Genomic DNA, 16902 nt, shown 5'->3' on the forward strand with positions numbered 1-16902 from the left:
AGTTCTGAAGGCAAAAGGGGGTCCAACCCGTTACTAGCATGGGGTACCTAATAAAGTGGCCGGTGAGTGTATATCCCACTGCTTTTTGCCACCTTCAGCTCAGTTTCAATGCTCTTACTCCCTGTTTTTTTCCACTAACAAACTCATTAAATGTGCAATACCTTTGTGTCTGCTAAAGAGAGGAAACACATTCCTCAATGACTCAAACCAGTGTCAGAAGTGGTTATGAATATAAATATCCAATCTGATGTCCAGGGGTTGCTTCGGGCTTGCAAAGCCATCTGGTTGCAGAAGTACAGAAAGATTACACTACTGCATTTTGGTTGGTTGGTGTTCAGTTGCATTAAGAGATGAACCTGAGGTCTGCTGGGCAAACAAAGAGTGCTGGATTGAGGTTGGGGGTCAGCGGTATAGCTCAAGCCCTGGAGATAGGCAATAATGAGGGATTTTGGCTTTCATACACAGACCCATACACACAGAAGCCCACAAACACAATTTTATACAACCACCCAGAAAATGCCTTAAATTATCAGAAAATGGCTTGCAACTTGAGGGTCATTTATGTGCAGATGTTCAAGTACTACATTATTTTCTGCTTTTATGGTTCTCTGGGTTCTAGATTTATCAAGCCGTTTTCTGTTTCCAGACCTAAATTGTTTGCAAAGACTGACTTGTGGGCTATTTACAAACAGGGCGCTCTTGGGTAAAATCGCAGATCACCTGCCACATGAGCGAGAAGAGACAAGTTGCGCTTTCAACATGCAGTTGTAAGGTTATTGGGAAACTGGGAGTTCCCGTGTGTGTGTGTGTGTGTGTGTGTGTGTGTGTGTGTGTGTGTGTATGTATATATATATATATATATATATACTGTATGCATATGTATATATGTGGGAAGTAAGAGGAGAGATCCAAACACAGGCACGGCTTTACAGAAGAAATGGGTCATGTAACGCAACATTAAACCATATTGATATAAACAACATTGCTTTGTTTGTGGAGAGGCCGCGGATGCGAGGACGATAGGTGCACCGGTGCGACCTAGAGGAAAAATATTACTCGTGCCCTAGAGCCCTGTGAGCTAACAGACACTAACTAGCACTGGTCACTGCTGTTGTCTGAAAAACAACACAGACGGGACAAAATGTTGCGTTTACTGGTAAACTGGTAAACCTTGAGATTTGTTGTGGAATTTTCCTCTGTGACTGTCTACATCTAGAAACTAAACTACGCGGTGCAGGGAACAACTCTGACTGGCACATGATCAAACAGTGGTTTACGGAGCGGTACACTGGCTTTGCAAAAAAGCCCGGGAGCATTCTATGAACAGAATAACGCATTTAAAATATCACTCAATCACGCAAATTTGATTGTGGGAAGCCAAAATTTCCAAAAAAGTACAGCTTTGCTACAGCGCAATTTAGGGTGCTGATTACCTGATGAACTGGATGTTTGGTAAATATGATGTAAACTGAAGTACCACAGCGTGCTCTTTCTGCTGGGTTGGCCATGGTGCTGATAACGCTACATTCGCAAATGTACGTAGATCCGGCCCTGTGTGTTTTTCTCTCACACTCTGTTGCAGTTGCTCTCCCTACCTCATTTCTACCTTTTTCCCTCCTGTCTACTCTGATGGTGTTTTAAAGATAGTTTCGAGTCAAACATATTTCTCTGGAATACTTATTAGTGGGCAAAAAGTAGGATTCCTCAACAGACATGAGCTTATGTTGAATAGGGCCATCAGACAAAGATAAGGCACAGTTGATTGCTCATGAATGGATACTGAACAAATTTGAAAACCTTTCTTCATGCTCTTGGAGAGAAAGATTTTGCATGTCCAGTGCTTCATTTGTGTCATTATTGTGAGGCATTCATAAGCTTACTCATTGACCATTTGCCATAGATCTGAGTGTGTGCTCATTAACTTGTCCATTCACATGTCCAGATAGGCTGCTGTGTTAATGTCCAGTGTGTGTGTAAAGCTGTCCAAATGGATTTAAATTAGTAAGTTTTCCAGCAGTTCAGTGCTACACGTGGTGTGGGATTGTTTTTTGTAACTTAAAATAGGCGGCTAGTCAGACAAGCAAATCCTCTCTGGCCAGAGACCATTTACACAGCAGCTATGCTTTAGACCGTCTCCCTGCCAAGCGCTGCACCATGATTGGTCACAGCAAAGCCAGCACACCACATTTCCTGTTTGTGTACAGCCAACTTCTGCTCAGCTTTTCTCTCACACATGTGGACACCAGTATCACCTAAATATGGCACCTGCTCAGTAAAAGGGGAGTACATAAATAGTAGGGGTTTGTTTTTACGTTTATGGCCAAGCTTTGTTCTTATTGTGGCCATTTGAGTTGTAGGAAAAAAAACAACTCCTGGGTAGATCGAGTGAACTCATCTCTGTGTCAAGGTAGCACAAAAGCAGCTTTTTGTTTAAACTTGTATGAAAAAAATCAATGATCCATTGATGTGTCGTTTTTATTGTAATATGAACTGCAGCAGTAAAACAAAACACTGCATCTATATATTGAGATAAAAATAATTAAATAATAAATAAAAAATGTAGATTAGTTGACAATGTCATGAACTATAACCGCACTGTTACACAACATTTCATAATTTAATCCTTTTAATCACAGCAACGATTGGGTTTAAAGTTTTCTCTTCTTTAGAGTAGCTTTACTTGGCTTAGCTTGAGGCACTGCAATCTTCAACAATTAGAGACAGAGTAACTGTGTTTAAAATAACCAGCTGTGTTTGCACTTTTCCTGCAAATGATCTTTTTCAACTGACTACATATTATTATTATTATTAGTCTACATTCAGAGAGTTTTGTTTAGATTTGGTTAGTCTTGATAGTGGAGTTAGTTATCAGCAATAGGTCTGGCTGTTTTTCAGAAATGTTAAAGTTTCATCCATATTTTCCTATGTGTTTGTGTCAAAGTGACTTATGGGAACAACAATCTTTGAAATTGGTCCAATATTAAGCAAAATTGCTGTAGTCGTCAGCAGCGAAACAAGCTACAATTTAAGTTAATATGGCAATATTCCAGCTTGTAACAAAAGTGTTTGTTTTGCCACTGACAGGCTCAGATGAATATTCTAAGTGTTGTACAACATCATGGAAAGATTTCTGTTAAAGAGTAAGATCCTTTTTTAAAACATGAAAACATCTGAAAAATTGTGTTTGCTAAACCCACCAGACTCCATGTAAATAAATCATTAAGTCATTTTAGCATCGTAAAATACACTTCATTCATAGTCGACAGCAACAAAATAAAACAATCTTGCTTAATACTGGACTAATGTCAAAGATTGTTGTTCCCATCAGTCACTTTGACATAAAAGCATTGGAAAATAGGGTCCAGGTTGAAAAAATGGTAGTTACCCTTTAAATGCTACGTAGCCCACTTTTTTTAATGAACAAAGAGAGGACAATCTGGACACAAAATCAATGAACAGCTTTCATTCTTCTGTCGATATTACAAACACTGCTGTATTTTGCTGCTTTTGGTCTTCTCTTTGTCATTTGTTTGTCTTCTTTCCTTTCACACTCCTGCAGTTTTAACCAATTTTCACCTATGTTCCTTTGTCCCTCTTCTAATATCTGCTATTACTGCCCTTACACAAGCCTCAGCTCTTGACCTTACTGTCACCTCTTTCTTCTTTTTTTTCTTCTTTTTCTTATTTCACCCCCTCCACTTGTCTCTTTCCTGACATTTCCCTTAACCGGCTTCTAGTCTAACCTGTGGCCCTTTGCTGCGTGTCATCCCCCATCTCTCTCCCACCTTTCCTGTCTACCCATTGTCACTATTTAAACAAAAAAGTTAATTGACTACAGTTCAGCGTTTAACACCATAGTTCCCTCCAGGCTCGAGGACCTGGGATAAATTAACACCTCACTTTGCATGCGGACTGTTGACACCTTAACACACCTCTTACACCCTCATCCTTAACACCAGAGCACCCCAGGGCTGAGTTTTGAGTCCTCTGTACACACACGACTGTGTAGCCACTTTCAACTCAAACACCATCATCAAGTTTGCTGACAACACAGCTGTGGTGTACCAACAATAAAAAAAAAGGCCCACGTGAAATAAGTAGAGGACAGAATCTGCTGGTGTAAGGACAACAACAAACTCATGAATGTCAGCAAGGCTAGAGATGATAGTTTACTTTTTGGCAGAAGCAGGGAAGGAGCTACGCTCCCCTTAATATCAACAGGTCCTTGGTAGAGAGGGGAAACGGCTTAAGCACCTTGGTGTCCACATCACCGAAGGTCTGACCAGGGCGTGCATACGGAATCAGGGATAGAAAGGCAAAGCAGAGACTGTTTCACACCAGACTCTTGAGGAAATTCTGGGTATACCTTTTCTCTTTGTTGAGGTTGGTAAGAAGGTACCGGATACACCAGGCCAGCACTAAGAGGCTCAGGAGGAGAACAACGTCGGCAACGAGCTGTTAGTGACCTTCTACCGCTCTACCGTTGAGAGCATCACGGTGTGGTTCTCCCACTGCACTGAGGCAGAACGAAAGAAGCTCCAGAGAGTGGTCAACACCCCACAGAGGATCATCGTCTGCCTCCTCCCCTCCCTGAAGGACATCCATTCAGGCTGCTGCCTCAGCAGACCTAAGGCAATCATCAAAGACTGCTCCCTTCCTGCCTTCCCCACTGACCTGCTGCTCTCTGGCAGGCGCTACAGGTCAATCAGGACCAGGACAAATAGATTCAGAAGCAGCTTCTTACAAAAGCCGTCACCACACTGAACACACAATTTTACTAGCACGACCTCTTTTTTTAGATTCGTTTAGTGGGTGAACTGCTGCTTAGAATTTTGTTGTTCATTGTTCAATGTCAATAAATCTTCTGATCTGTTCTACCCTCAGGGCACAATTATCCTAAATGAGGACACTGACAAGTGAGCGGAGACATTTTTCATAATTTATGACGTCATGTGACAAATTAACTGATTCAATTGTTTGATTGGTTAAGCAGAGCTGATTTGCATTTTTCTTAGTGCAGAATAACCAGCTGGAGAAAAAGCCACATTATGTAGTTTGAATTGGAAAATTTAAGTTGCAACTTTTTTTATCCATAACAGTCCAAGAGCAGGAAGATAACTGCCAGACACTCACAGCTTAGTATTCTTTCAGCATAACTCAGAAAAGACATGCAATGTAATGCATATTAGCATTCATTGCAACTTTAAAAATAACATTAACCTACAGCTGAATGCAGTTTACACCCCAACACTTGAGTTTTCATCCATTTATTTCAATTTTTTTAAGCTTTCCACTCAACATTCATTATGATCATTAGGATTCAAAGAAAGAAGCTATCACATATGTCTTCCAGTGTTATTGCTATTGTATTTTTGTGTTTTTCTGCCTCTGTCTGTGCGTTAAAAAAGTCTGAGGAGTAAAAGTAAATAAGGTTTAACAGCAGGTGCTCGGCTGAAGCTCAAGTCTCAAAGTGAGACTTGAGCTCGCACATCCTTCACACATTTTTACCTTTTCTGAACTTTGATAGAGCTTCACTGTTTGCGATAATCTAGAGTCTATAAACTTCTAGTGTTACTTAATCGTCAGTATATGGGTGTTCCCTTTAGTGTAATTTCAAAATTTTCATTGGAATCCAATGATTTTATCTATCTACATTAATGTAAAGACCACATGGAGTTTTTATTCAAAATCCCTGCTTATTCATCTTCTAGGATCACAGTGACAGACAGCAACCACACCCTACTACTTATGTTATGCTTTACCCAGATCTTTGTTCATACATGCTGTGTTTACACAAACAGCAGATACTTTTGGATAAACTGTCCATAAGTTTCCCATGAGACCGAGCCATTAACATTGGTCCTCATTACTAAAAGAGGCGTCTTAGTTTTGTATTTTTGTATTCTGCATTAATATAAAAGTAACCAACAGACTCAAGTTAGCCTTAACATTATTGTGCATGTTTGAGATGGTTCATGGATTGTTTATGCTGAGTGAGACTTAAAATGAGTAATTTGTCGCTGTTCTCTGGTGGGCAAACTATGTAATGGAGACCGCTTCAAGATACCCTTTGACATTTCTGCACTACACTTACTTACTAAACGGCAGGCATATGCACATAAATCAATTTGTCTGTAATAAGCCAATTGGCCAATTTATCTGTCCAGCTGTAATTAGTTTTGTAAAAGTTTTAAGAACACATGCACAAAGAAAGTCAACTCTGAGGTCCTTTGTCTTTATGCTTGTAGCTGCTTAATCTACAGTAACCACAGCACCATAAAATGGCACAAAAATGATTTATAATGAGTTTAATTAAATTCAGATGACTAGTACATAATGACACCATAATTCATTTCTCTGAAGTTTGTGCCTGTGCATACAAGTGCACAAATCTATAAATACATTTGGTTAAAATAATGTGACTGTTAAGCTGAACATGGGTCCTCTTTTTAGTCTGCTTACAAACAAAACGCAGGTGCTTCTTCTGTCTCTGCCTGATCATAATTATAGGAGCACAGCTGTCGTCTGCACCTCTGCTGACCCTTTTCTCACAAAACTATTGATGCATCTTGTCAGTGCTGCACAGGCAGAACCACCATATGCATATCCAAATCCACTACATTGTCATCAGGAAGAAGTCTTTTGATTTGATCTCTGAGATAAAAGGGAGTTAAAAGAGTGACTTACGGGTACGCACCATAGCGAAATGGATCATGGATTTCAGTTCAGCTAATTGTTGTCATCAAGGGTATGAAAAGGGACTCAGCTTCATGTAACAATGTTGCTTTTGTTTAGTGCTAGTCAGCTGTGTAAAGCAGCAGAGGAGACGATACTCACACCAGCTGATATTGTTCATCTTTTTTTCTTCCAGCTGCTAACTGAATTAATGCTCTGCCATTTTCACTCTTAAGTGAAACTCATCAAGAACATTTGAGTATTTTGTCTCTCCACCAACATATGTGTGTTCTGCTCAAAGACCATGATTTTTTGGCCGACATCTTGATGTGTAAAGTTGTTATTTTGGTAGTGTAAGTCAAACTTCTGGCTAGATTCCCAGAATTGGGCTAAGCTCTCTCTCAGATAAAACAAAAAAATCAAAGCTCCCTGTAGAACATTTTGGATGGACAATAGAAACATTTTTCCATGCTTGTTAAACACAGATAGATTTGCAGTGTTCATTCAAGAGCATGTTTCCTGGTGCATGATACTTAATTTAATCAGGTAGGTGTCTTGAGTCAGATCATATGCTAATAAGTGCGAAGCTGCTAGCCAAATAGGGGAGTTAAAAAGCAAGTCTTTTTTTTTCTTCTTTCACACAAAAACATTTGCTCTGAAATAGCGTAGTGGAGTGGGGAACAGGCCTCTCTAGAGGAAAGGAACTTTTTTTCTCTCTTAACTGGCTGATCAATGAGATAGAGATCTCATGGTCAATGTTGCACTCTCCTAAAAGGCACCATGGGAAACGCAGCCCACTTCATCTTTATCACTGGTCTGCTTCTGCTCTGACCGCAGGGACCTGATGCAGGATCATTACTACCACAAATAGAGATCTGGCTTCATGGGCTGAGACTGGGATTAGCCGGCGGTCTGGGATAGAGATTGTTGTTTTGGGCCGTGTTGACACTCTCATATCTCCCGTGACTCTCCCATGTGATTTCCCTCTCCCTTTTCTGAATGCCAACAGCTGGTCTCCCAAATCCACCCATAAACCTCTTGGTTAGAAAGGGGATCAGGTAGACATAATGGGCTGCCACCTGCCCTACTGTCACCCTGCAACATCACCCTTGCCAACTCCACTCTGGCATTCCAGCTTTGGCATCACGCTTGCTGACTGATGGACAATGTCTCAAAAAGCATCTGTTCTCTGATGCTCAACAGCCAACATATTTCTCTGGCCTGCAGTGGGCTTCATCCAGCCAGGCTTCATACTGTGTTCTGCTATTAGTTGTTTTTTCTACAACTGACAACATCCAAACTGATTAGCTACTGTATGTGTAAAGGAATGAACGGTAAACGAACTGTTGTCCGTCCAGCCTCTGCAAAGCTTGTGTTTAGCTCTCTGAGCGGCCGCTGTCCACGTGGCTGCAGTGCGAAGTGTTTTCAAGGACGGTTCAGTCTTTCCGCGAAGCATGCTAATTGATAGCCAGGTCAAAGAGCAATGTAAATGAGTCACTTTCTCACAGCACGTTCCAAGAACCATGAAAGTGCAAAGATACTGTATTAAAAACAGTTTTGTTCTGCTACCCCTTTGAGTCCAAGCCAACAGATGTAGTTGCTCATTATGTCTCTGCTCTCCATATGGCACTACTGCACATCCAGCTCCCTTTCACCTCCCCTCACTGTAACCCTCTCCACTCAGCCTCCGGTAAGGTTCACAGTGGACAGGTAGCAGAATGACTTGGCCACTTGTCGGCTCAACAACCGAGGCAACCCAGAGCTTGTTGTACTGGACGGAAAGGGAAATTAGCTTTCACCTTCACTCCAGCTCAGAGCAGCGGTCTCCTTACTAATGTCTGGTCAAACTACCTTACCTGAATGTAACCTTGCATTTTCCAGTAAAGAGGGGTTATCAGAGGTTATTGGTAAGCTTATACCAAGAAATAAAAAACAATCTGGCTGTTTCCACCAAGCAGCCGACGGAACATCACTGGGTTGGCAGTTTGAAAATGTGTCGGTTTGTTATATTCCTTGTTTTAATAGCTAATCTAAGCCGATCAGAGTGCAATCTCAGTTTAATTAAGGCAAGTATATTTTAAGCACATAATTGGGTTGAGGTATTTTTTCCGCCAAACAGTGGCGTCTTAACAACTCACTGTGTGTTTGTGTGTGTGTGTGTGTGTGTGCGTGAGCGTGATTGAGTGTGTGTGTGTGTGTGTGTTTGTGTGTGTGTGTGTGTGCGTGTGTGTGTGTGTGTGTGTGTGTGTGTGTGTGTGTGTGTGTGTGTGTGTGTGTGTGTGTGTGTGTGTGTGTGTGTGTGTGTGTGTGTGTGCGCAAAGCCTGTGTCCTGTGAGAGCTTCCTCATTAAACGCCTGTCAAACTTCTGTCTTCAGACCTGCCAGCCTTTCTGTCACACTGCAGGAAACATACACATATATACAGACAAGAATACTCAGAGTGAGCCGACTCTTTATGTGTCATACTGTAAACACAGTAGACTGGTGTCAATACCAAAACAATAAAAAAATATTTTTTGCAATACCCTTTTTTTTTGTCTCAACACACAGCCATTTTTAGATTTACAATTTAAGTCCGAAATGTAACACAATTATTATTTAAATTCGGAAATCATAATGACAAAATATCAAATCATACAATAAGTAAACCGGACTTAGGCTTGCGCAGGTCGTTCATTTATTTGAATGGGAACCAGCATTGCTTTGATGACATTTGCAAGAACGCCATGCAATGTCATGCAGTTAGGTCAGTCAAATACATGCAAGAATGCATTCCCAAATGATCATTTTGCAACGTAAATGTCTGTTTACTGAGACTGTTTACCTTATGATTGTACTGACAAAAGATTCCTCTCAGCCTCTATGTCACGCTTTCTTTGTCAGTCAAACTGTCAGTTTCTCTTGAATCCCTACCTTTTTCTTTCACCTGAACTCAGTCTCCCTGTCTTCTGCCACCCTTCATTGGGCACACCACCTGTCTTTCTCCACAGCAGTCACCGTGGTATTTAGTTCGATTTACAGCGAAGCTACCAGGTTATTAAAAGCGGAGTGGTTAACTTAGGCTTTATTGTTTGCCTGGGATTTATTTCCCCCTACGATTTTCAGATGTAATTAGTTCCCCTCCCACGCCAATAGTACGACAGCCCTGAGAGCAGATGCTTTTAAAAGACACTTCCATCTAATTTTGAATTGCAGCTTGTTTACTAGAAGCTACAAGTTGTTTACACATCGTCCAATAATTGTCTGTGCTTTAGCCAAATAGATTTGCATGCAGCAAGGTCAGTCAAATACATGCAAGCATGCATTCCCAATTGATTATTTTGCAACATAAATGTCTGTTTACTGAGACTGTTTACCTTATGATCGTATTGACAAAAGATTGCAGCCCTGCAGTGTTTTGGTGTTTAAAAAACGTTCAAATTCAAGGATCTATAATTCCAACTGGAGTTTCTGGATTTTTTTTCATTGTCTAACGGGTCCCTGAAACAGCCCCCTATGATGTAGCCACATGCATTTTGTTTTTGTTATGGTGGCTGTTTTTGATCTGAACACACATTTTTTGAGACGTATTTAAGTTGGCATCCAAAAAGTCCATTACTCAGCTCTAGTCATTACATAATGACTACAGCATAGCAACTTTTACAACATCCTGTTCTAATAGAAAATAAGCACTGCGTCTTCTAAATAATGAATGAGAGCCACAATACTCTGCACTAACTTGAATTGTATTTGCAGCCCACAGAGACCAAACCATAGCAAAGCTAAATGCTGATGTTGTTATTGGATCCCCTGAAACAGTTTGTCTTGAGAATCAAACCAATAAATTGGAGAACATGAGACAAAGTGTCTTTGACAACATAATCACATTTTAAACTGCTGAATTCAATGAGAACATTTAATGAGTGCTGATGGCAGCCCCTTCGCCATTCCTCATTCTCTGTTTATGTCTTCTTGTTTACGTTTTAGTCCTCTCCTGTCCAGCACCCGGTTTTCCACATCTCCGCCTCTATGTCATGCTCTCTTCTTCTGTCAGTCAAACTGTCAGTTTCTCTTAAATCCCTACCTTTTTCTTTCCCCTAAACTCTGTGTCCCTGTCTTCAGCCAGCTTTTATTCCCCGGACACACCACCTGTCTTTCTCCACAGCATTCACCGTGGTATTTAGTTCGATTTACAGCGAAGCTACTAGGTTAATAAAAGTGGAGTGGTTACCTTAGGCTTTTTTGTTTGCCTGAGATTTTCTCCCCCTACGATTTTAAGACGTAATTAGTTCCCCTCCCACGCCAATAGTACGACAGCCCTGAGAGCAGATTTTAAAAGACACTTCCATCTAATTTTGAATTACAACTTGTTTACTAGAAGCTACCGGTTGTTTACACATCCTCTAATAATTGTCTGTGCTTTAGCCAAATAGACTTTCAACAGCTAAATAAAGCTGCTGTCTCTACTAATAACATTGCTTTAAATGAATACTAATTTGTGACGAGAACATTTGAAACTACAGAATAAAGGAAATATTTGTACTATAAAACTTTTAACTCCGTCAAATGCATGTAGAATTACACCACTGAGATGAAAAGATGTTTGGCCAAAGTGATTATGGAAACATCTTTGCTGTGTTGATGGCTTTACCATCACTGCAGATGATAGGAAAATAAAGCCAGTAAAGCAATGTTACCATACAAAGATAAAATTATAGATAGAATCGGGGCGGCTTTTTGTAATTGTTTTCAATGACAGTGACGTGTGTAGCTCGCTGCTTTGGGTTGTTAAAGGTGCATTATGAGTTCCTGCATGGTTTCAGCGCATCTCTCCTTGATCAGCTAGCTGCCTGCCCCCTGAATACACTGTGAAAAAGGCCGGTCTCTGGAGACAACACAGGGGTCTTAAATGTCAAACACACACTAGCGGCACAGGATAGACACCAAAACAAAACTAAACAGTCCAGCCAATCACCGACAAGATGGATGGGGGAAAGGTGTGGGATAGTGACAGTTAGTTTTTGCAGGAGCGCACTAAACGCCCCAGGTTGAAAAAACTTCTTCGTGGAGCGAAAAAGCCCCGGCCGTCATCTACCTTCAGAGAAAAGTAATGGTTGGCCGAGGACAGGTGATTTGGTGGTTGCCCAGCTAGAACAATAAAAAGACCCAACTGCCATTGCTCAGTCAGTTTTCAACATAAAAACCAGTGCAGGGCACTTTACGTTTTGTCAACCTGCAAATTTTCTATTTATTTATATTTAATTGGGCTGTTGAAACCAGCAGTAAACGCAACATTGATATATTATTATCATGATAAAAAAGCTGATGAACACATTAGCATCCTTTTTTGGCATCAAGCAGAGTTGTTTCTGCCTTGATGAATGTTGGTCCAGTATTCATTCTCCTTTTAGCTGGGATTTTGGTCGCCAACTCCTGAGAAAAACATCAGTCCCGTTATCTTCTAACTTTACTGTAATGTTCTCTAGCTAGTCGCTGACATTAGCTAAGTTTTCCTCCATCCAATTAATATTGAATAGATTTTAGACATTTTAAGGTGTTTCTGTTCATTTTCATACTGAATCACACCAGATTCAAGCAAACATTTGGAAACAATTTTTTTCTGAAAAAAATTGATTGAGCCGTCTACAGACAAATGATCAATATTGCACAAGTTGTATTATTGCAAATGTGCCAGCTGATAGCGACATATCATGCTATAATCAGAAAACGACAATGCCATCAACACATCGCTATGACGATGCAGATGCAACTTGGCTTTTATTTTCCCTCCGGCACCGCTGAGATACAACGCTTTTTTTGGGACATGTCTCGCTGATTGAGCGCCTTCCATTAACTCCAGACGACGTCCCACTGCTTGTTGTAACCTTCTAGGCCATTTCCTTGGCGAGTTCCTGATAAATTAAATTCAAAAAGTCTCTCGTCTCCTCGTTTGTCCACTTCCATCTGTCTTTGTTGACACCCGCTATGTCTACAAACAGAGCGGAAATACATGGCGGAAATTAACTAAAACTTCTTCTTCTTCTTCTTTTTTTGGCGGGTTGCAACCATAAAATGACCTAACACTCAATCGCAATTCATTATTTATTTGGCAAATAAAGTTTCCATCAGTGTTTATTGCATAAGCCGTATATCAATCAAGAGATTTTTTTTTCATTCGATATCACTTAATTCGGATTAAAACGTGTGGATGGGAACAAAACTATAGTCTGCCATTTTGTGCTGGCAGGTAACACCCAGTAGGTTTATCATAGCCTTTTCCCTTAAAACAGATGTCTGCTGTGGTTGGAAACAAGACTGACGAGTGAGACTGAAGCAAACCGTTAAGTTGAGGCTGTAACACTGCAAAATGAGCTGAAAGACACTGAGGGCAACTGCAGAGTCGGGTGATACTTATCTGTGTTTGTGGCTACGGGTGACCAATTTCACGTTACACATAGATCCACTGTTATTAATATAAACTTTCCCCGGATTTAACAAATACCACAAATATAAACAAAAAGTTGCATTGTCCGTAACAGTATTTCAAACACTCATAAAATCTGATAAGAAGTTCCAGTTTGGCATTTAAGTGACTCACTGTAGATTAGTAGACGAGATCGCTGGCATGGCATGTGAGTTACACTGAAGGTGATGCAGCTGTTTGGTTCAGACTCTTTGAAGCTATGCCCTGCAAAGACACATGTAGGAAAGATTTATCTGTTTAGATTTTTGGGATTAATCGACTAGTAGAGTGACTGATACTAGCTGTTGCTTGCAGATAAGAAGTCTGGCGAGCGACTTTGATGTAGCAAACATCTTGCTGTTTAAAATGTGGAGATTGATTTTCTTTGCTTGGAGTACCCCTGTTTTAAATCAAGTCGTGTTTCAAAACAATTTGACACCCCAACACATGAAGAGGATGCCACAGTTTAACAACCAATTAATCATATTGCTCCAACCAGGGGGGAAATATGTGAAGGCGTGATGTCTAGATAAGGCTCTCTTTTCCCAGACTTTGCTGTAAGCTACATTTAGCCTACAGCTCCCTTGTGAATGCTTAATAGTAAAAGTTAGGTTTAAAATACAGTGAGAATCATTACAGATTAAAGGTGGAGTCTGCTATTCTAATCCAATACACGTTTTGTCAAATTCAGAGAATATCTCCTTGTGGTCCACTAGCTGTCTCTTCTCTCTGTGTAAGTGGAAAACAAACAACACAGCAATATTATGTTTGTACTCGTGCACAAAACATGGGAAAGTGTGTGTGTGTGTGTGTGTGTGTGTGTGTGTGTGTGTGTGTGTGTGTGTGTGTGTGTGACAAAATGAGTGAATTTGTGTAAGCTGCTTTCTAAGCCCCCTGCTGCCTTAGATACAGCCTATCGAAGCGTGTCAGGTTTCTAAGTGAAAGGGGTCGGGTAGCACCAGTCTGCTGTGTTGAAAAGGAAGAGAAGAACGCATGGTAAACGGGGAAAAGTGGAGGAAAAAAGAGTAAGCAACCCGGGATATGCAGAGAAACAGGAGAAAAAATTGACAGAAATGAGAAAAAGCTAGTGAGAAATTGTACAAATGCGATAGGGAAGATGAAGGCCACACCTGAAGAAGGGGAACATTTCCCCAGTGTGGTGAACAACTATTACCCGGGTTTTAGGACCTGAGAGGACTGAATGGCTCTCCAGCAGGCGCTGTCAGTAGTGGCCATACCTCCATCCATCCAGACACCCAGGGACTCCATTACACCCTGATGGGCAGGGATGGTAAACCAATCGAGGGGATATGTGGATGAGGGGGAATGCAATGTATGGGAGCTGGGAACCTTACAGACAGGCAATCTGCCATGATAAAGAGTCTCCCTTCCCTGTGCCTCTTTTTGGACCCAGCATGCCCTCCTGCATCCCCTTCAAGCCCCACTGCGCTCTACTGCAATGCCTTGGCAGCTGACCAACCCAACACCTGCCACACTCATTCTCTCCTCGATGTTTTCCTCCCAGGCCTCACTGTAAGTCCTGGCAGCATGTATCCATTCACATCATCACGTAAAGAGCTTTAGCAGAGATGGATTTCATTGGAGGTTAAATAGATAGATGTATTTGAATTGAGAGGAATTTAATGTATGATTTTCCTGAAGTTCAGCACATTTTTAGGTGGCTCTGTTACTTTTCTTTAGGGAACATTAAAGACTGCAAGGTTAGTTGCAGTGTAGTTAACCTCCCCTGTGACAGCCAGCGCTAGACATACCTGTTAGTGCAGTGGGGGTGGTATGATAAATTCATTAGGGGCGGCTAATACATATATTTATATAGCTATAGCAAATCTATGCTGTGAAAGCACGGCAATCAATCTCACTGAAGATTGTATTCCTCACAATGGGTCTCGGATAGAGGAATTGTGTTTTTATTGATCCTTACAGAGGGCTTGGCTGGCTTTCTTTTACTTAGTCCTTGTATCTGATCTTTGCTCTGACTACTGGGAAAACACATGCCTTATTACATTTGTTTCTGCTCTTAAATGTGTTATTTTCCCCAGTTTAATATATTCAGTGTCATTTCATTTTTAAATGTATTGTTTATTATTGAGCATGTGAGGATGTTTTCAGAAATATAGGACAGTCTATTTTTTTGGAGTTTAATACATTTTCTGTTGTTGGAACTAGTCCAGCTGGATATTCCATTGAGTTTAAGATGCTTATTTTGAGTTTTAAGAATGTTTGAGGTTTTTCACATCCATATTGGGAGAGTGGTGTTAAAAAATTTAACATCTTTTACAAACAGTTCCCAGATTTTAGGAGAATGCAGCAGGACAATGACCCTCCACACACATGCATGTTTATGGCCCAGCAATGGAATATCATGACCTTCATTCAGTCGGGCAATGACCACAAATGATATAACAGAAATGAATAAATATTCTACCTTTATTTACTTATTGAAAGCAAAACTAGATAACTTTTTTTGGAAGTGGAATTGTCCCTTTATGTCTGATTGGAACTACAGATCCGCTACCAATCTGTGCGGTTATAGCCGGTAGAGAGCTACAAAGTGAATGTAGAAGTGCCGTTCAGCCTGTTACGAGTTTAAGAAACACTGAAATAATTTTGGAAACGTTATTTTAAGTTTCAAAAAGTTCTCTAGTGTTGCTTTAAGTATATGTTTGATAGTCAAAGTCTGTTGACCTGAAAAGGATGCAACTACCCTCAAGTTAGTCAGAACTTAGCAGTAACCAATTTATTTAATGTGCTGGAGTACCAAGCCAATTCTACCAATAACGATATATGGAGCAGTGCTTAAAAGATTGTTTTAGATAGATTTGACTTTTCAAGCTGAGTGGAATGAACAGAAAATGTGTTTGGTCATTGTAGTAACATCACTAATGATGGCTTCTCAGTTTTCTGGTTACAAATGCTTTACTATATTGTGTGTGTGTTTGTGTGTGTGTGTGTGTGTGTCAACGAGCTGTGTTCAGCAATAGCATCAGCTGACACACATTCGACTTTGGGTCTGGTTTGCCCAGCCCCGCCCCGCCCCGGCTTGTGTGTGTGTGCAGTATTTCATCTTGGGTTGCTATACTGAATAATTCTGTAACCAGGGCTTGTTCATGTGGGTGGAACAAAAATGAGTTTTTAGATCTATTCTTGTACTCTACATGAGCTTCAGTCACTGAAAATATCTGTACTTTAGATGCACATTGCCACAGACCTTTGGGTTATCCTCGCTTGTAATTTATTATTATAGAATAAACCGATTTCTACAGAGCTATTCTTTCTTCTGGCTGTTTGCTTGTATTCTACAATTTTTATCCAGCAGTTCCAACTCACAGCTTCTATTGTTATGATCTCTTTCACAGTTTTCCTGTCTGCAGAATTTAAACATTACCATGAATGCAAGATGTCAATCATCTGCAAATGATTAAAATGCTGGCAGTCTGACATCAGCCTCTCTGTGCAGGTGCCCTATGTCAAGGTGGCTCCAGAGGACATTTTGAAGGTTCAGTTCCCCCGGTTCACCACTCTGGACCTGAGGCCAACCAACACCGACATCAGCCTGGCTGTGGCTGGCCTTCTCACCTTCTTTAACAGCACCACCGCCTGCCTCATCTGTGCACAGGCTGACTGTGAGTACATCTTTCACACCCTATACCACAAAATACACACCCATGCACACCTGGGGAGAATCTGCCAACAAAGTGCAAACATTTTTGTTTAATATCTGCTATACTTGAACACGTCTTAGCACACATAAGCCTCTCGCATGCA

General features: G+C 40.8%; 1 protein-coding gene and 1 long non-coding RNA gene across 3 annotated transcripts in view; both read left to right on the forward strand.

The window, feature by feature from the left end:
• The window catches only part of grik4 (glutamate receptor, ionotropic, kainate 4), a 288509-nt gene that overhangs the window by 188042 nt on the left and 83565 nt on the right, over positions 1-16902 (forward strand). For both annotated transcript variants that reach the window (XM_034867139.1, XM_034867140.1), the window contains exon 6: positions 16595-16760. In XM_034867139.1, coding sequence (XP_034723030.1) covers positions 16595-16760 — 166 coding nt within the window. The remainder of the gene's footprint in view (positions 1-16594; positions 16761-16902) is intronic.
• LOC117941916 lies at positions 1425-11605 on the forward strand. Its single transcript, XR_004656004.1, has 3 exons — positions 1425-1553; positions 10344-10349; positions 11594-11605. It is a non-coding gene; the product is annotated as an uncharacterized LOC117941916 (long non-coding RNA).

This window comes from Etheostoma cragini, chromosome 3 (assembly GCF_013103735.1).
Source record: "Etheostoma cragini isolate CJK2018 chromosome 3, CSU_Ecrag_1.0, whole genome shotgun sequence".
Classification (NCBI taxonomy): domain Eukaryota; kingdom Metazoa; phylum Chordata; class Actinopteri; order Perciformes; family Percidae; genus Etheostoma; species Etheostoma cragini.